At 47.2% G+C, this 21648-nt stretch overlaps 1 protein-coding gene across 1 annotated transcript in view; it reads left to right on the top strand.

The window, feature by feature from the left end:
* The window catches only part of OSTF1 (osteoclast stimulating factor 1), a 221111-nt gene that overhangs the window by 129956 nt on the left and 69507 nt on the right, over positions 1–21648 (top strand). Inside the window, exons 3-4 of the mRNA XM_086961283.1 lie at positions 1400–1450; positions 1543–1606. Coding sequence (XP_086817409.1) covers positions 1400–1450; positions 1543–1606 — 115 coding nt within the window. The remainder of the gene's footprint in view (positions 1–1399; positions 1451–1542; positions 1607–21648) is intronic.

Consider the following 21648-nt stretch of genomic DNA (forward strand, 5'->3'; position numbering starts at 1 on the left):
CACTGCCTTGGCACTTAGATGCTCCACTGTCCATTAGTAACTAAAGGTAGAGGAATGTGCAGTTTGCTCATGACTGCAGAAGTGGTTTTGAGCTTGTTCTGTTTTTTCCTAGGTGTAACATTGAGCTCCTTGTGGTTAACCGTCAAGGGTGGCTAAATATTTGCTTCAGTGTAAAGTTGTGCATGTTGTTGCTCCGCCTATTTCCTTTACTTTCAAATATCTCTGATACTAGAAATTCTGACATTATGTCAGAACTTGAAGTATGTGACGTCAGGGAGGAGGTGGAGGAGTAATTCTCCAATTAACTTGTTTTATATAGTGCTTAATACTATTTCTAAGCATTGGAGGGATTTGGTGGCAGCTGTAGTGGGCGAGGTATGGATGGTGAATTAGAGGAATGATTGACAGGAGAGGTGTTGATAACAGAAGGTGGCATTGTGTGATAGCGTGAGATCTACCGTTTTTTATTCTATGCTACTTGATATATCTGTAGAGTTCTTGGGCTTGGTTGTTCCACAAATTACACGGTCACACATACCTTAGTAACAAATAGCTATTGTCTGAAGAATGGAATGATGCAAATATGGTTTGGGTGAACAATTCGTGTAATGTCTGATTTCCACTGAAAGCCATTAACATCAATAAACAGATTGAAATCCAGTTATTCACTTCTGTGACATAACAGAGGAAAACAAAAGTGATTCCCCACTGTTGTGACTTCACAATGGTGCTTTCCATGTGTACCACGGCCTCATCCAGGTCTTTAGAGTCATCATCGAGGTGGCCAAATGGGAGCTGGCATACTCGGCCTCCTTCTACTGCTTCTCCTGGGGTACTCTCTGTGATGCATGGGTGGGTGCTGTCTGTGTGGTTCCACGTGTTGCCTGTGTGATTGTTCACTGCATACCTTTGGATAGTGCTGTCTGTCTGTGCCTGCACTATATTTTAGAAAGTCAACCGTGTCGCCTTCATGATGTAAGTGAACTGCAGCGCCTTAGCCTCATGGTGGTGTATGGGGTGCTAAATCCCCCTAATAAATATATTTTCTGATAAATAGTTGGGTACAATGCTTTCAGTCGGGTATAGTAAGGTGTGTATCGAATTTCTCCAGAGATTTTTACATACACTCAGACAAAACACACACTCCCCTTCTCTCTGTTTTGAAATTCTTCAAAATGGAGTAATTTTTACATCTAGTGTTTTCTCTTACTTACTAACCCTACGCATCCACATTCCTCTCCCTTTCCACTGTGCCTTAAGCCCCTCTCATGCACCTTAACATTAATTCCCAGTGGGATTGTTCGAAAATCTGAAGCCCACGCCCCTCTGCCCCCCCTTTTCAATCTCACTGACCAAGCTACGCCCCTGTTGAACGTTTCTCCTATTTTTGTTTCCACAGCCTGATGAATTATACTTTGAAGAAGGGGACATTATCTACATTGCAGATATGGTGAGTTTACATTAATGCATCTTAAGCCGTCATTGATAGTGCGCTTTGTTTTCTAAGCTTCACTAATGTTGCATCTCCCCTTCTGCTTCTAGAGTGACACAAATTGGTGGAAAGGTACTTGCAAAGGGCGGACAGGACTAATCCCCAGCAACTACGGTAAATGTTAGCAACCTATAAGGATACGAGTAACTGGAACCTTTCTAGATGATCTAATTGATGCACGTTTCATGACGACTATTTTTTTTTAATCAATGGCTTGATTTCTGTTTTGAGAGAGAAATTCGGTAAGTGTTTGATTGCCACAAACGTTTACAAGCACAGTGACCTACATTGGTATGTGATACCGCAGACCCTGGAAAAAGGAAGCATGAAGACCTTAGTAAACATGGGTTTCAGTCTATCAGAATACTTAATCGGAATGTTTGTATCGCCCAAGTCCCTTAAATACTGCTAACGGAAAGAGTGCTTCATTTCATGCCATGCATCCTGGTTTGCCACCGCCTTTTGGCAGGCACATTTGCTAGCATGTTCATTGCACGTCTCTACAGTTTCTGCCGCCACAACAAAGTGAAGAAAAAAACAGCAAAGTGGATTTCGAATGGGATTTGATGAAATGTACTTTCTATAATTTAGTAAGAACTGACCAATTAAGTTCGGAAAGTTGCATTATTTGTCATTTGCATTTTCGCACGCCTTTTACACGGCCCTCTGAAGTTAGGGGTGGCAGCTATTGTAGTTTGCCCCTAGGTTCTGCTCTTTTCAGTGCCCCAATATGTTACAATATGTATTTATGTATCACAGAAGCGGGCTGTACCTGTGACAGGTAACAACGCCCTCCACTACGTGGCATCCATCATTTGTTGGAGCCGCTTCCAGATGTTTCCAGCAACCTTGTGTTTTTTTAGGTCTGGCGTAAGCGGAGACCTTTTAATTTTACTAAAATGATATGTATAATATACTTACATAAAGGGGCTTTCCGCCATATCTCTCTATCCAGTTGTGTGTTCTTGTATTCACATTTTACATCTGCCCACTACAGCATACCACATGGGGCAGCGGTTGAGCCTACGTCGGTCACCGGCAAACTTCACTTTGAGTGACTGCATTTACCCCTTTCACAAGGAGCACTTCCGCACATAAGGTCGTTGCGTTAAGTGCCAGTGCTTTTGTTTTTACTTTAGTATTACTTTATTGTTGCCTTTTTATTTATAATGCTTGATGTGATAGGAGGACGCTTTCCACCAGATGAGAGCACAGCGAACATTCCAGCTTTATCACTTCCTGCCTCCTGCCACTGCTGTTTTTAATTCCTTTTCAAGTGCTCTTACTTGATATGACTGCTGCTTTTTCATAGCGTGCCAGGAGCTCACATGAACTCTGAATACGAGCTCACGAGGGCGATCTATCTTTGCAACCCTCTCTGTCCTCCTCTCATTTCTTCTTTCTGTCCTTCTTTACCTCGTTCTTTCCTTTCTTCTTTCTTTTGTTCTTTCTTTCCTCCTTTCTTTCCTTTTCTTTCTGTCTTGCTTTCCTCTTTCCTTCTTTCCTCCTCTTTCTTTCTTTCTTCATTTCTTTCTTGCCTTCCTTGCCTTAATGATTCAGGAGATATGATCAATGGAGAAGCAATCCCTTCAGATAAGTATTGTACAGTTAATGGTAATCTCTCTGGCTTTGAGGGCCTTCTTGCCAGTGGTACGAACGAAGGGCTTGATGGTCCGCTCTAGCAAAGCCGCACAAGTTCTTTGTGAACATGCAGCTGTGCACACACTCCACACAACTTAGCATTTTTCATCATAGGTACCCTCTTCACACAGACAAGAGCTTCTCTTTCCCCCAGACAGCACCTGTAGCCGGCATGGCAAATGTCCATGTTTCACACACCTTATCTGGAGAATGAGTAGAGGCGTGATCCCTACTTAGCGTTTGTCCAGAATCAGTGTATTATAACAAAAAACACCCTACTATGGATTGTTTTACTTTCTTTGTTTATATCAATACTACTCTTGAGAGTGATACTAGCGGAGAGGTGTATGGTCCTGGAGAGTGCATCCACACTTCTCCTACAAGGATATCATGTAGGCACAAACATGGTGACACCCTCCATTCCAGGTTGAATCTACCCCTGCCCTTTTTATATACGACTGGGGCCAGGAATCACATTTAGAGGCCACCAGCAGGAATTATGTAGCAGCACCTGGTTTCCCCTCTGCATTTTTTATTTCTTCTCACACTTGCACCACCCCCATAGAGAATCCTCCTTTTTGCCGTCTTCTCCAGAGCTCCCCTCTCAGGAGGGTTGTGGCCTACACTGGTGCCCTAGGTGGGGTCTGTGTGAAGAGGAGCACTATGATGAAGCATGCTACTGTTGGGTGGGCGAGGGATTCGTTTTTTCATATAATTGCACGTACAACTCAAGCATGTGTTATATTTTAGGATAGTCGACTAGTAGTACCTATTCTATCATTGACATGCACCTCCCATCAGTGACCTTTTCATAAGTTTGGCACTCTTTTTAAGTTGTTGGTCAGTTTAAGGTGAACTTCCTAAACATTCTTAATATGATCGATCTGACCTTATTATGCAATACTTGAATATGCAGGCAGGTCTAAAGGGTACCACAGTATAGCCTCTGTCCTTGATCTACGGGTCGCTGAGATAGAGGGAGTTGGTGTCCTTACTCACACATGAAGAACGTCCTATTATAGTGTATTATATCCTAAAACTTTAGAAGTCAATGTGCAGACAGTTTTGTGCTTCACTGATGCTTAGATTTTCTGTCTCCTTGACAATAAGAAGATGCTAGACAAGCCATTTACAACTAGGAAGTAGGACAATTATGTTCACATGTCATTTGACAAACATACAGACGCAGTGTGTTAAAGTGATGTGGAAACTAGAAAGTGATACCTCCCTGCTACCTGTGGAACAAGTTTGCTAGTGTTCATAACTCACGCTTGGGTGTTAGCTTTGTGCTGTCAAAGCAAAATGCCAAAGAGAATAAGATATGAAGAAGAAACTTGTGTTATACAGAGTACCCACTAAGAAGCAGTACTGAACAGAGCAGGTTGCAGCATAGAGTAACTTTACTGAAGAATCATTTTTGTTCTTTAAGGATAACCGTCAATAATTTCCTGAAGTCTAAAGTTGTAATTCTGCATGCTAAAGAATTTAACTGAGATGTTGGTGATGGAGAGATTCCTTCTCATGGCCTGTGAAGTAACTGATGGCTGGGAGATGTAAATCCAGCTTTCATTGTGAAGGCGACTGAACAGATAATTAGGATTTTGAACACCGCATAGTGTATTGTAAATCCATGTCTGTCTGCATTGGTGAAGAGCAGGCCTGCTCCCTCATTTGGCTGATGACTATCGTGATTGTGTCATAGTGCTTTTGAATACGGCATACAAGGTCTCTGCAGCCTTGATAGTTTAGAACTACGGCAGGTCCTTATGTTTGATTGAGAAAGTTGTTAATATCCAGCGGATGTGTCATATGAAAACTAATGGCTTACTCAGAGACCGGCACTCTGATAATAGACCTGGCAAATGTGCAGCCACTGTGTTAGATATGCTAGTGTAGCTCCTAAAGATGGCGGATCAAGGTATGATGGCCATCTTGGTGTTTCTGGCCCTGCCCACCTCCTTTGATATGGTTGACCATGAGATCCTGTTAAGTCTGCAAGAAGTTGCATGGGTCTACACTCCAGTCTGTGGAATCGTTTAGATTCAAAGTCAGGAGGTTATGGTTTCGCTCTAGATTGAGTTTGAAGGGTCCAGCAGGGTTCCTCTTTTTCTCCATTTGTTGATGTGCACATAAAGCCCACACAGGTTTTGTTGCATGCACAGAATGTAGGGTTTCATATGTACGCCTTTGAGGTACAGTTCCTGATTCCCCTTATTGGTGATATGGAGACAAACCAAATGGTACTGAACAGTACTTTGACGTACAGAGTTTGGCTCAGCAAAGTTTGTTAGCCCTCATAACTAACAAGACTCAATTGATGAAAGTCAGCTTGCAAATTATATTCTAAAGCTGGGGTAGAACAGATGTATGTATTGGTATGTCTCTTATTAAACTAGCCCCATTAATGAAAACACTGGGATGTACCTTTCATCAATCAAATAACTAATGAAAACATATTTTGAGTAGTCTCATTCTAACTAAACTTTCCTTGAGAAAAAATAAAGGGCACAATGGCCAGAATGATTGTGTTTTCATGCATTGATGGCTATAATACTCTGTTTGCCTGAGCACTTAAAGGTATGTGGGGATGAATGATTCCAAAAACAAAATGCTGCTGCCAAGGAGTTGAGAGATCCTAGGAACTGGAACCTTGTTGAACCAATTTTAGGAAACTAGTTGGTCCTCATTGTAGAGTTGTTGAGAGCTATGACTACGGTCATATTAAATTCTTCTTTATTCAAGGTATGTAAAACAGTTCAAATTACAACCCCCAAGGTTGCAAGCATCAACAGATAGAAGTCGACAGGCACATACAATAATAGTGCCCCAACAGGCAAGATTAATTACTAAGTACCAGTACTTAAGCAAAGGCTGCTGTGGAGGACAAGCTATTAGGGATCGAGACAGTATTGGATGCTCTAATGATCAAAAATACTTTGCCCTTTCCACTATGTAGTGGTGCATCTAGTACCTATGTTTGCAACATTGAACCCCTGAGGTAACCAACAAATCGAAAAAGTAAACCAGAGTGCCCCCCCCCCCCCCCTCGCCACACCCTCCACTTCCCACCCCTTAACTGGTACACTATAGCGGTCACAAGGATGATTGGGAGACTTGGGGCGAAAAGGAGGCAAGATCTATCCCGGTGGCTGATATGGGTGTATAAGAGGGAATGGGCGGCAAGGCAACAAGCTTGATTAAATAAGGCCACAAAATGATGTAATGTCCATCCTCCTCTCCGTTCCGATGTAATGATGCAAAATATTAAATAAAACTTTATTTAAAAAATAGAAGAAGTAAGGCCGCAAAGGTGTGCAAGCCTAAGGGTACGAGCCAGAGAGACATTTTTGCAGTTCTGAAATAATTGAGAAGCAACATGGTTGGAGACAGCCTGGACTTAATTAGGGTGGCGTGGCATCCTCCTTAACATGCTTTATAAGGGCATTGAACAAGACTTTTTAGTAGCCTCGAGAGACTTCTTTTTTCTCCCCTGCGAAGAGTGGTACCCTCTGTTCGTGCCCAATTTATGGCCTCATCGCTCCAGTGGGCCAAAAGGGAGAGCTAAGTGGGGGTTTCCAATGCATGGAGATGGCTTGCTTATCCAGCAGCAATGAGATGTCTGTTAGGCTAGTAATAACTTTTTTACCTTTAGGCCTGAGAAGGAGGACCGGCGGGCAGCTCAGCCGGTCCTCAGCTATTGAACACTCCTTTATGGTATATAGATCCACAATTACCTTCAACCAAAGCTATTGTAATTTTGATGAGCAGGACCAAAACACACAGCGAATGTCAGCAGTAGCTGCAAGGCACTGGGGGCAAACTTCCAGCTATGGCTATGGTCAAGTGGTCTGTGGTTCCTTGAAGGTTGTGATGATTGCATGATTTAGATATTCTGTTGTGAATATAAATTTAAGGTCTAGCTGAAATAATCTTACTTGAGAGATTGAAAAGGAATGACAGTTCAGTTTTCTTGGTGCTCTAATACTTTAATAAGTACTGAGTACTGAGACCTAAAAAAAATGAACTGAAGACTGTGAATTTACATTGGCTGTCGCCTTTACTTTGCAGAATGTTGGTCTTCATATACCGTTTTTGATTTAACACCATATAAATCTTTGAACCAGAATTTGAATATTGAAGACAAACAATTGTTCGCCTCTTGGATAAATATGTACTGCTACTCTGACAGATGTACTTGTGACCTGTTGTGGATTTCTGCTCACCTTCCAACTAATGCCCCTGTTTCATAAACTGGCACACATGTTTCAGCAACCTAGAGGTGCCAATTGATTTTGGTGGTACCCAAGTGGCCACCTATTGTCCTCAGAATCTGTGGCAGGGTAACCTGGCCATCTTCTTGCAGGCCACAAAGAAGTTTACAGAGAGGCAGGGCAATCTAGTTGAACTATCGTTGACTTCTGCGTTTTAGCCCATGTTCACTTGTTGATATTACTCTTAACTGAAAGACGATGTCAGTGGCATTGTGTCCTGAATATTTATTTTTGAATGTAGTGCTTCTTACCATCTCCTTGCACAATTCTGCTTATGCCACAGCTCCACCTGTGGTGTCTCACGTTGAAGTGGCAAGAAGAACTGGCAGTGGACAAAGGACTAAGGGACTTTCAGTGGCGCTACTTGTAACCAGTGAGAGGAACTGTTTTCTGACTAACCTATATAAAAGATATATATTATGTCGCTGTCACTTCTAGAGAAGGCGCTAGAGTGAAGCAGGAATATAGTCAGACTGTCGCTATATTCTTCACTCCATATTTATTTCTAGGAGGACAATGGTCCCTAGTAGAAATATCTTCGCAATGCATAAAACCAAATGACCATTTTAATGGATCAAGAGAATAAACAGAACAGTTGAAAAACACATTGCAGCACTGTGAATATACGTGGGGACAAACCTGTTTGGTGCTCACTTTTTTTGGGGAAATTCTCTTTATTAAACCAGAGAACTAGCTTCAGATACAAGCAAATCCCAATATACATATACAATGTATGTCGAAGACATGGCAGTTACCAGGCATTGTAGCGTGCAACAAACAAGAACATTTTATGCAATTCTGCACACAACCAGATTGAGTATGTCACTTAACTCTCCCAGGCTAGCCTATGCCACACACCCCATGGATCCCATAACAGGCCTCTATACAATGTCCAGGCCCCCCATATTTTCTCCCACTTGCGAGGGCATCCGCGACTTTGATAGACCACCTGCTCCGCATTGTGACACCAGTCCATATCACGCAGCCATGCTGCTACTTTCGGGAGTTCCGTCGCCCCCCATACACGTGCGATGTTCCTCTTAGCGACCCCCCCCCCTGCTAAAGCTAGCCACAGCTTTGCCCACTGTGGCCAGGTGATCTCTCCCGTGACGCCGAGGATATGCCATCCGAACTCCATCGCGACCTGCTCGCCCACTACAGCCTCCATTATGCGGGTGAAGCCCCACCAGTACTTCTGAATCCTGGGGCAGGACCTCAATATATGGAAGAATGACCCCCCTCTCACCACATCCCCTGGCACATAACTCGGAACCACAGCCATTAATACAGACCTGCACGATGCTCGAGGCATAAGACCTATGGAGGATGCGTAGTTGAACAAGCCTAAAGCGCGCTCTGATGGCTGTTCCTCTGGGGCTCTGAAGGGCCTCCGCCCAATCATCATCCTCCAAAAGTCTCACATCTGTTTCCCAGGCCTCCTGCAGGGCACTTAGGAAGGTGCTCTCTTTTTAAGTGATATACACATGTGATTAAAAGTGATCAACAAATATGTCTTTAAACCAAGAATATAGTGGCCCATTAGATAAGCAAATGTGAAGAAGAGTCCTATTCGGAGAGGTACAATAAATAACTAAACCAGCCCTTCCTCGACTGAGTGCAGTTTTGCCTCTGTACTGATTGCGGTATTTACTTAGTTAATGCTTCAGCATTGCAGAGTATTCATTCTCGTGGCCTATTGCTCCATCGGCCCACGGCGCACGTTTCTCCCCGCATTGCTGGGCTGGTTTGGTTATTTGATTCCGCTCGTCACTTTTTGCACCGACCCACAGTCGCTTCGAGTTTTCTTATTGGAGAATCCATCCATGTGCCTCCCTGAGTACGACTTTTCTTCTTTCAGGACATTCCTGGCACTCCTGTGTGTCGCAGTGTATTTCTCTGGATTCATGACGGATTCCATAAGTGCACTTTCAGTAAAATAACCTTCATTTGCCTCAAGCGCACCCTACTTTTTTGAGTCCTGATGATGATCCGATCATAATTTTTTGGGATAGAAACGCTGTTGAATACAAATTAAGACGGACGCTAGTTAATTGTGCATTTGCTTATCTAATGGGCCGTGCACTTTGCAAAGTGTTTAAATAGGCATTGTACCAATGAGAATGGCAAATAAACATATCAATTGCAAGTGCTACATTGTTGCAAATTTAAGAAGGTTGATTCCTAAGGTAATCTGTTATTGGCTGGGAATGAAACATTTAACACATCTTCTTGAAAAGTTTGTTCCTCCTCCTCCTGTTGTTAATACAGTGCTTATCCTCACCACTAAAGTCATCAAGTGCACCATTTCCCAGCCCAATATTTCTGTCTAAAGAAACTATATTGTTGAACCTTATCTGATAGAGGCTTTCTGCTGCAGATTCCTTACCTTAGAATATCCCCCTGCGACAGATGGGATCCGGAAGATTTTTGAGCCGTACCCCTGCGCACCGAAATGTACCATCATTCAGCTCTGCGCCGTCTACTCCGGAAGTGACGTGCGTGGTACCTATATAGGTGATACCGTGGAATGCTAACTTCAGTTCTTTCCATTCTATGCAAGATAGTACACTCTGGTCTGAGCTACCCTCAGTGTCTTTTTTTGACTGGCTTTTTGCGACTTTATGATGACTCTTTTTGAGAATTTTTTTCTCCTGGCGTGAGGAGTGTCAACCAAGAAACTGACTAGTTTCAAGCCATGTGGAGCCTGTCACAGACAGATGTCTGTGATCGACTCCCATTTGGTGTCCTTGTGGTGCTTGGAGCATGACCATGACACCAAGACCTGTGACGACTGCCATGCACTCAAAGGTGCTGATGATGCAACACCTCAGGCTCCTCACTGCCCGTCATCGGACGACTCCGCAATGCTCAAGAACTCAGTTGTATGGAATGTCCTGGGATTGTTCGCAGAGCCGCACTCTGCGATCGTTGTTGCACTTCAAGTCATTAAGGAAATCCGATAAGTCCCACAAACACAACAATTTTAAGAAGTCTGAGAGGTTTTCGGCTTGCATCGGCACTCCAAGTTCTCGTGCATTGGCAGAGCTTGAGTCAGAGTCCGCTCTGCGCTTCCCTGACGTTCCAGGAGTGAACCCCACCCATCTCAAAGGATTTTATGAGGCCATTCACTGCATATTTGGGTGGCCCGGCCCCTCTGAAGCACCATCGGGCCCCACAAGTTTGGGAAAAGACCCTAACTGGATCTCTGCTAGCGGGTTCGGTGTGGGCACCAGTCGGGCCTCATGGGTCCCTTACTGGATCCAGAACAGAGCCGCTGCCGAGACTGCAACCTTCCTCTGCAGCCGCTCCAGGGCGACTCCCCACAGCAGTGACATACCAATTCTCATTCCCGACTACCGATACAGACCGAATAGGTGTCGCCCAAGCTATTGCTGAAAGGAGAATTGCAGTAAAGTTCACCATGAGATGTGGACTTGACGCAACCAGCTCGCTGGGTAGAGTGATTTCATTTTTAGTGGCCCTGTGGCACCATGCTTGGCCGAGAACGACTACTTTTTCAGAGGATGTCCAAGCTTCTCATATGGAGATGCCCTTTGATGGCTCTTACCTTTTTGGAGAGAAGGCAGCCTCAGCACTGGAGTGCTTTAAGGACAACAGAGCTATGCCAGGTCCTTGGGCTTGTCGATGGCTCCTCATCATCCCCATTCCACCTTTTGCACCTTTCATAGCCACAGATATGGACTCCAACAGCGTCCATACCCCCCAGCTACTAAGGCCAACAGGCTCCCCAGCCATTTTGGACCGAGGACGCAGGTCTGTTTTGAATGTGGCCTCTCACCAATAAGCCACACCAATCACTGCACTCCCACCTGGGAGGCAAATATATCATTAAACCTTTGAATAATATACCCTTTTAAGCATTTCTTACCACCCCTGGCACAGCAAGACTGCAACACAAAACAAACAGCACCTTTTGAAAAGGAGTTTTTATTTAACAAAATTCAAAGACTATCACTTTTAGAATAAGGCTTGGGGATTATTACATAATACTCTCTAAACGAAGGCTGTCTCACATATCAAATGCATTAGATTCAAATATATGTAGCAAACCTATAATCTAAAGGCATTAATCAATAACTGAGCAAACTATAATACGAGGCATGTGGGCTGCTGAATTCATATCTGTGCATAGATCGCCGCCTAGTGTTGGGTCCGGATGATTGCACATTGTTGTCCTGGAAGAGTCTTCGAAGTATCACGAGATAGGTGGCTCCTCCCCTGGACTACAGTGCGCATGGGCATCGACTCCATCCTCAGATTGTTTTTTTCCACCATTGGATTCGGATGTCTTTGGGTTCCCTCTAGTCGGAATGGATAAAAAAAACTTTCTTGAGACCAAAAGGTCTTTAGTTCTTCGTCTGTATAGTCTTGCGTTCGGTCTTAGTTCTTCCAGCTCGGTTCCGAGCCGGATTCCATACACCCGCGTGCTTTCGGCGCGGAAGGCCCAGTCGACGCTTCAGACCCTATCGACTGTTCATCATGGACCGTAGTCCATTTAAGAGATGTCCTGTCTGCAACTTGAAGTATCCCCACATCGACGTCCACCCGGTGTGCAACAAGTGTCTTTCGCCGGACCATGATGAAGCCAAGTGCATGGCTTGTTCCCGCTTCAGGTCCAAGAAGACGCTTAAGCTACGACGAGCTGCACGCCAGGAGGCCCAGCAAGCTGCACCGGCGCCTGTGGACATATTCGATGCAGGGGATGTCGAGGAAGAATCTACCAGGGACATCAGTGAGTCGAACCCCGCGTCGGACGTCGACTACGACTACGACGCGGACGCCGAAATGTTCAAAGCTGAAAAAGTCGTTGACGAGGTAGGAGACGACGACGGGGCCCTCGGGGCTATGGAGGATAGCTCGGACGAAGAGCTACCTCAAACTGACACTGGGGCCGTACCAATTCTTAAGGCTCAGGTCGAGGGATCGCCACTAGGCCTTACCCAAGATCTTCCGATGGGTTCTACGGCCCCGCCTTCGGGCTCGGCCACAGACATTGCTGTTGAGCCGCACCCTGGCAAATCGAAACCGAAAGTGAAACCTACGGTCTCGACACAAGAAACTGCGCAGGTGCCGTCCTCGAAACCGAAAGTGCGCATCACTTTGGTCGGATCCAAGGCCTCGGAGCCCTTGGCGCCGAAGAAGCAGAAGGGTGTTGTCGAGCCGAAGGCTCAAGTCAAGGGTGTCGAAACGAAGTCTGCCGTGCCGAAGACTAAAGTCAAGGTGGTCGAGCCGAGTACGTCGGCGCCGAAGACGGTCGACACCAGCAAAGGACTCGGTGACCCGAAGAAAGCTCTCGGTGACCCGAAGAAAGGACTCCGTGACCCGAAGGTTCTCAAGACTCCGCGTCAACAGGACAGGGCCAAGAGCGGCGCACCCAGAGAGACTACTCCTGGTGAGGCCTCGAAGGATCCTGTCGAGCCGGCGCGCCCGTCCGCCGCTTTCACCAAGAAGGTGACTGACTCCCTACAGCGCATCAGGGAGAAGGCCTCCTCGATCGGACTAAAGGATCCTCTGCCTCCGAAGCCGGTCGAGAAACCTCACAAGGCTTCAACGCCCATTCACTTTACGTTGCCGCCAAAGGTGGCGCCGCAGACTTTCACTCCTAAGGCGGTCGCCAGCGTCCCCGAGAAGGTTTCCTCGGCGCCGAAGTCGTCGACGGTGGTCCCCACCCCAAAGCCTCGACGACCTTCAGTAGACGAGCAACAAGAACACTTTATTGATGCCGAAACTGGCATGCTTTCCCTCCACAAGCGGAAAATTGCCCCAGAACAACCAATGGAGTCCTACAAGATTCCTCTGAAGAAAAAGGACTCTGATTCCACTCCTGTCTTGGTGGAACCACTTTCTCCACAGACTCATAATGTTTCGCCCATTTACTATGATGTGGGCGCTGGGGAAGGCGATGATGAGGATGAGTACAGCTATCCCGTCTATACAGACCCTGAGGATACCAATAAACCCTGGGCCGATGGTGCTGACCCAGGTGATCCTCATTCAGGACAAGACTCTCACCTATATTCTGTGAAGACGTCTCCTACAGAAGACTCTGCAGCATTCAATGCCCTCATTGAACGGGCAGCTAAAAATCACAGCGTCCAGCTCCATGCTGACCCTATTGACGTCGATTTCCTTTTTGATACCTTCTCAGTCTCGGAGAGGACTGTCAAGACTCTGCCTATGTTGAAAGGTGTCTTAAAGCATGCTGGAGAGATCTTTAAAGAGCCTACCAGGGCGAGGGTGATAAACCCTAGGATCGAAAAAAAGTATAAGTCAGCGCCTACTGATCCTACCTACATCAAAGGACAGTTGCCTCTGGACTCTTGTTGTCTCGAATGCCCGGAAGAGGGCTAATTCTCAGACTACAGGTGATGCTCCTCCCCAGACAAAGAATCTAAGGTCTTTGAGGCATCAGGGAAAAGGGTGGCAGCACAAGCGGCCAACATCTGGCGCATTTCCAATACACAAGCGCTTCTGGCGAGGTATGACAGGGCACACTATGACACGCTGGAGACCCTGTTGCAGCACCTGCCTGATGAATACAAGGAGGCAGCTGAGATGCTTATTCTGGAAGGGCAGCTGATCTCTAATGCTTCAATTAAGTGCGCTCTGGACGCGGCTGACACCGCAGCCAGGGCTGTCAACACTAGTGTTATGCTGAGACGACATGCCTGGCTGAGAATCTCTGAATTTAAGCCAGAGATACAAACCACCATCCTTAATCAAACAGTGAATCCAGATCACCTGTTTGGCCCAGAGGTTGACACCACCTTAGAAAAGATTAGGAAGGACACTGAAACTGCTAAATCCATGGGTGCCTTACAGTCCCAGCAGTTTTGGGGTGAGTCTTTTCGTCGCTCAAGCACTAGAGGCGTTTCCAGAGGCCAGTTCTCCCAAACCACGCAGTACTACAAAGGCAACACTCAATCCACATACACCAACAAGAGTCGAGGTGGATATCGTGGTAACAGCGCCAAGGGCAGAGGTCGTGGAAACAACAACTCCAGATCCTCTGCCACCAACAAACAGTGACGGCTTGTCACTGCCCCCCGACCACGCAACACCGGTCGGGGGGAGACTTCAGCAGTTCCTGCCGGTCTGGAGAACCATCACCACAGACAGGTGGGTCAGAAAACTTATACAATACGGTTATTGTCTGGAGTTAACATCCACTCCACCCAACATACCCCCAAGACACCGTCCTATGTCTGCCGAGCATTTGCACTTATTGCAGCAGGGGGTCATCGTCATGCTGCAAAAAGGAGCAATAGAGCTCGTGCCTGTGCAGGAAAGAGGCACAGGGGTCTACTCCCTGTACTTCTTAATACCAAAAAAGACGGGTCCCTCAGGCCCATCCAGGACCTCAGGCCCCTCAACCAGCATATCCTGTCGGAGCACTTCCATATGCTGACCCTGCAGCAAGTGCTCCCGTTGCTCAGTCAGGGGGATTTTCTCGCAACTTTAGACCTAAAGGATGCGTATTTTCACATTCCACTGCACCCGTCACACAGAGTACCTCCGGTTCACCATCCAAAACCAACACTACCACTTCAAGGTTTTGCCTTTCGGAGTCACCACGGCACCCAGGGTGTTCACAAAGTGCCTGGCAACAGTGGCGGCGCACCTAAGGAGACGGAACATCCATGTCTACCCTTATCTGGACGACTGGCTCATCCAGGCGAAGTCAGCCCAGCAGTGTGCCGCTCACGTGTCCCACACCATTCACCTCCTTCACGATCTGGGATTCTCACTGAATTACCCAAAATCCCACCTCCAGCCCGCCCACATACGGCAGTATCTGGGTGCGACGATAAACACTCTGGCAGCCACAGCACAGCCGAATTCAGTGAGGGTCAGCAGCATTCAATCGCTGATACGATTCAAACCCCAACACTCGCTTCCAGCGAGAGTGTTCATGCAGTTGATAGGCATGATGGCCTCCTGCATTTCCATAGTCCTGCACGCGAGACTACATATGCGTCCGCTTCAGGAGTGCCTTGCACGTCAGTGGACTCAGGCTCACGGGCAGTTGAAAGACCTAGTGTTGATGAGCGGTCGGGCATACAACTCTCTGCATTGGTGGAATCCACAAAACCTTTGCAAGGGACGACCGTTCCAAGAGCCTGTGCCACAGATCATCCTGACAACGGACGCTTCTCTCCAGGGATGGGGAGCTCATGTACTCCATTACACTGTGCAGGGACTATGGACGCAACAGCAACGGAAGATGCACATCAATGTTCTGGAACTGATGGCAATCTTCATGGCACTAAAAGCTTTCAAAGTACATCTGTGCAACAAGGTCGTGTTGATCCAGACGGACAACTTGACAGCCATGTACTACATTTAGAAACAGGGAGGTACCCACTCTCCGCAGCTGTCTCATCTGGCTCCGAGCATGTGGAAGTGGGCCATTCAGAGGAACATCTTCCTCATGGCAGAACACCTCCCGGGCAAGGACAATCAAATGGCGGACCTGCTCAGCAGGTACAGCCACCAAATGCACGAGTGGGAGTTGCATCCATCAGTACTCCACCCGTACTTCCGAAAATGGGGTCATCCAGAGATAGACCTGTTCGCCACAAGGGAGAACGCAAAATGCCAAAGCTTCGCCGCCAGGTTTCCACACCCACAGTCGCAGGGCAATGCGATATGGATGAACTGGTCCGGCAGATTTGCGTACGCTTTTCCCCCAGCACCTCTGATACCGCTGGTGGCACGCAAACTCAGGCAGCACTCGATGACTCTCATCCTGGTTGCTCCAACGTGGGCTCGCCAACCATGGTACACCATGTTTCTGGAACTGTCCGTGGTACCGCATCAGAGGCTACGCCTCACACCCAGCCTTCTGACGCAGAGCCATGGCGACATTCAGCATCCAGATCCGCAACAGCTCAACCTGGCGATCTGGCTCCTGAGGTCTTAGAGTTTGGCTACCTAAACTTGCCTCCAGACTGCATGGACATCATCCGAGAGGCAAGGAAGCCCACCACTAGAGCATGCTACGCGGCGAAGTGGAAGCGGGTTGCCATTTACTGTGCAGACCACAACATTAACCCGCTAGATGCATCTATTCAGAACATCATTTGATATCTTTTCCATCTGTACAAATGTAATTTGGCCTATGCTTCCATTCGCATACATCTATCTGCGATGGCTGCTTCTCTCCAAAACAGGCAGCACCTCTCACTTTTCAGGGTGCCTGCTATTAAAGCCTTCCTAGAAGGGCTCAAGCGTGTTATTCCTCCGCGGACTCCGCCAGCTCCGGAGTGGAACCTCAATGTGGTCCTCACCAGGCTGATGGGTCCCCCCTTTGAACTGCTGCATTCCTGCGAGATTCAGTTCTTGACATGGAAAGTGGCTTTCCTTGTTGCGATTACATCGCTGCGACGAGTTAGTGAGCTCCAGGCGCTAACTATACAAGAGCCATTTATTCAAATTCATTCCAACAGGGTGGTGCTCCGCACTAACCCTAAATTTCTTCCTAAAGTAGTATCTCAATTCCATATTAACCAAACTATTGAATTACCTGTGTTCTTTCAAAATCCTGAGTCATTGGCGGAGAGAATGCTCCACACCCTTGACGTCAAAAGGGCCTTGATGTATTACATTGATAGGACCAAGGATTTTAGGAGAACTAAACAACTCTTTGTTGCCTTTGCGCCACAACACAAAGGTAACCCCATTTCCAAAGCTGGTATAGCTAGGTGGATAGTTAAATGTATTCAGATATGCTATCTGAAAGCCAAACGTACTCTCACCATTCCACTGCGGGCCCACTCCACCAGAAAGTTAGGTGCCTCTATGGCTTTCCTTGGAAATATCCCTTTGGAAGACATATATGTAGAGCAGCCACATGGTCTACCACACACACATTTACAAAGCATTATTGTGTTGATGTGCACTCCAAACAGCAGGCAGCTGGAGGGCAGGCTGTTCTAAAGACACTTTTCCAAACTGCTGCAGCTGGCACGGGCGGCCGCCGCTAATGGAGGGACTGCTATGTATTCTATGCACAGATATGAATTCAGCAGCCCACATGCCTCAAACCGAATATGCTACTTACCAGTATGCATCTGTTCTTGGCAAGTAGGGCTGCTGACATTCATATCGCCCGCCCGCCCTCCTCCCCGGCGCCTGTAGCAGCTGCAGAATTCACACATACTTCTAGCATGGTCATCTTTCACTTAGTTTCACTCCATCTTGGTCGCAATGGCTAAAAACAATCTGAGGATGGAGTCGATGCCCATGCACACTGTAGTCCAGGGGAGGAGCCACCTATCTCGTGATACTTCGAAGACTCTTCCAGGACAACAATGTGCGATCATCCGGACCCAACACTAGGCGCTGATCTATGCACAGATATGAATGTCAGCAGCCCTACATGCCAAGAACAGATGCATACTGGTTAGTAGCATATTCGTTAATAAACAAGAAATAACTGATATACGATAAGATACACTCGACGTCCCTCCAGAGATCAGAAAGGTATATATACAGAGTAGAGGATCACTCTGGATGTGAACCTCCCACACCACAAAGAAAACACCTCAAACAATCGCAGCCACTGGCTCACCTCGCCAATGGCAATAATCACAAAACTCAATACATCACCTGAAGCATACACTGCCCACTTCTGGCCGGGGGAAGTCTTCACACAGACGGGGATCAGAGCTCAGCAATCAGGGTTCAATACGAGATAGACAAGTCTACCCTCACTCGGAATCCAAACTTCCACTTCCAACTTCCTCCAGACCAGTGGAGCCTCCCCCTTTTAATACAAGTGAAAATGTTAGTCGAAGCTTCTAGCAAGCCCCGCCACCTTTTCCCATCAGATTCCCTACCATTCCGTGCCCAGGACACAGCATGGTTATCAGGCCTTTGCTATGACTTCGAGAAGGATCCTGTACATTCCTCTGATAAGAACTGGTTTCTACTAGCACACAGAGTGCAGAAAACAAGTGAAGGCAAAACATCACTTCTCACATAGAAAGGCTCAGAAGATGGAGTCGCTTAAGCATAGGCCATAGGCAAGATGGCATAAGGTTATGCCAAAGCCAATAGGCAAGCCCTGCCATTAAGCAAGATAAAGTCAGAAAACAGAATGATCAAAGCTAATAGTAAGAACTCATTCTCTACAATTCACAATACAATACACATTTCTGCACAACTGCACCCCTTCAAATACACATCCCACGCGCTCTGCTCTTGGCAAGACTGTTCCACTCAGTAACAGCTCCCACTGAAAGACAGCAAGATTACAGAACAGAAGAGAAGCAGGCAAATGCAGGACCATCCTACATTAAGGCTAGGGTAAAATAACACACTAAAATCAATTAAAATGGTGGTGGTGAGGGTCATCACAGGGTGCCAAAATCACAAGAGTGGCTAATTTATTACAAGGTCCAATAAACCTCAGGAAACAGGCAGCTAGAGGTTGGGCCAGTCAACCCCCCCAGTCCACACTCAGCAGCCTCCAAACCCCTTGAGTTTCATCTTATACCATCACAAGCATTCAGTCGGAGGCAGGGTACGCTATCACCTACACCACTGGTGGTTAATAACATTGGACCTTCGTTTAAAAAAAAAATAGTCCAAAGAGGCTACTCCCTCCACTTCATGACTAACCCTCCACCCATGCCACCCAATTACAAACGACTGATGAAGGACTACCTCTCCTTGCTCCATCAAGAAGAGCTTGCTCTCTTGGCCAAGAGAGCCATTGAGATGGTGCTGGCATCAGAAGTAGGTTGTGGTTGCTAATCCCGCTACTTTCTGGTCTCCAAAAACTGATGGAGGCCTTGTAATATCCTAGACTTGTGCCTTCTCAATTTCCTCCTGAAAAAGGAGAAATTCAAGATGCTGATGACTACACAATTTCTTTCTGCCCTGCACCCGGGAGACTGGATTGTAACATTGGATTTGCAGGATGCATATTTCCACATCCCCATCTAACTTGCCCACAGATGTTACCTGCGATTCACTGTAGGCCAAGAGCCCTTTCAGGTTGCTGTGCTTCCCTTCGGCCCTACCAGAGCTCCTTGGGTGTTCACGAAAGTGATGGCAGTGGTGGTTGCAGCTCATCTGCAGAGGTTGGGGGTTCCATTCTTTCCCTACCTCGATGATTGACTGCTAGAGGTGGGCTCTCCCCAGGCAGTCGTCTCCCACATCTAAACTATGTCTGGGGTTTCCTATCAAGTGCCAAAGTCGTACCTGACTCTCTCTCAGACGCTCCCTTTCATTGTAGCTCTTCTGGACACAGTGCAATTTCAGGCTTATCCTCCTGAGCGGCGAGGCCAGGATATTCAGACTATGATACTGATATTTCAACCTCAAGCCTGGATTTCAGTGAGAAACACTCTGAGGTTGTTGCACCTCATGCCCTCTTGCACCCTGCTTGTGCCTCATACCCGTTGGCATATGCGGGCTATGCAGTGTGACCTGAAGTCTCAGTGGGCATAGCATCAGTCGAATCTCTCCAAAATGGTCCAGATCACAGAGGGAACTGCGAACGATCTGCAGTGGTGGCTGACGAACCGCAACTGAGTCCAGGACAGACCCCTCTCCCTTCCCCAACCAAAGTTGACTTTTGTGACAGATGCATCACTCCTGTGATGGGGCGGCTATCAGGGAGACGTGGAGATCAGAGGACTGTGGTCTCCTACGGAGCCCGATCTCCATACCAACCTGTTGTAGTTTCGGGCGAGTCCCTTGGCATTAAAGGCCTTTCCTTCTTCAATCAGGGGAAGTCTGGTGCAGGTGTTCACTGACTACACCATAGCCATGTGGTACTGCAAACAGGGCAGGTGGGGACCCTTTGCAAATATGCTTTGCGTCTCTTGACTATGGCTGGAATGCCAGGGCACTTCCCTGATGGTTCAACACCTGGCAGGCTCTGTGGGCCCCAGGGTAGACAAACTCTATCAGCAGGGGGAGAGCCTTGGTTAAACCAATTGCAACTACGGTAAAACATGCAATGTCAGCAGTTTTGCACGCTGGAGTTTCAAAGGTGACTTTCACTCTTGAGACACCTTTCGTCTTGAGTGGAGCTTTGGCCTCCTGTACACACCTTTCTGCCAATACCCTTCCAGCTCAGAGTTCTCAAGAAGATCAGGAACGACTGGGCCCAAGATATTCTCGTGGCTCTAGACTGGGTACAGAGAGTCTGGTATCCAAAGCTGTTGAGCATGACAATTGCTCTTCTGATCAGAGTATCTTCTGTCTCAGCAACAGTGGAGGGTTCTGCACCCAAACCTGCACACTCTTCACCTTCATGCATGGATATTGAGCTGCAACAGTAGACCGCTTTCAACCTTCCTCCTGAAGTTTGTGATGATATTCTGTCCAGGCATCCCTTCACCAAGTTGGTATACTCCTGATGTTGAGATAAGTTTGTGACATTGTGTGATTCCCACAACATTGACTCCCTCTGCACCTCTATCCCAGGTTCTTCTCTTTGCTTTCTCTTTAGCTCAGCAGGGCTCTGCCCTGGGAGAAGTTGAAAGCTATCTTTTAACCATTTCGGCTTTTTATCGTTTTCTGTACCTTACTTCCTTATTCAAGTCACCTGTTGGCTAGGTTTCTTAAAGGCTGACCTAGGCCATTCATCCTGCCGCAGAGGGATCTGAATCTGGTTCTCACATTCTTGATGTGTGCACCCTTTGAGTCTCTGCACAATTGCCCTCTTAGGCTATTGACTATCAACACTGTCTTTCTAGTGCCCATAACATCCGCCAGGTAGGTCCACAAATTACAGGTGCTCTCGGCACACCCTCCATACATCACCACCTACCCAGACAAGTTGATCTTCCTGGCTCCTTCCTTCCAAAAGATATGACTCCCTTCCATGTAGGACAAAACATCACCCTGCCTACCTTTTTTAGGTCGAGCAGACGTACTCTCAATGCGTGAGCATTGAGAGTGTCTGCTACAGACCTAATGTCGCCCGTATTCAGGAGAGTGGACACGACTCAGACGCGCGCTTTTGCAGTCTTGGATTTGACCGCGGGAGCGCGCGTCTGAGCCGCGCATGCGCAGAGTACCCGCGCATGCGCAGAGTAACTCGCAGCCCTTGCTCACACAGACGCAGGCAGGCAGCCCCCACCCCTCTGCATGCACGCACGCAAACACAGGCGAGCGCATGCACACGCAGGCACACACATACAGGCACACAGACACTCGCTCACACCCCCCCCCCCACAGTCACACACACGCACGCACACACAC

Source organism: Lissotriton vulgaris, chromosome 3_1 (genome assembly GCF_964263255.1).
Source record: "Lissotriton vulgaris chromosome 3_1, aLisVul1.2, whole genome shotgun sequence".
Classification (NCBI taxonomy): domain Eukaryota; kingdom Metazoa; phylum Chordata; class Amphibia; order Caudata; family Salamandridae; genus Lissotriton; species Lissotriton vulgaris.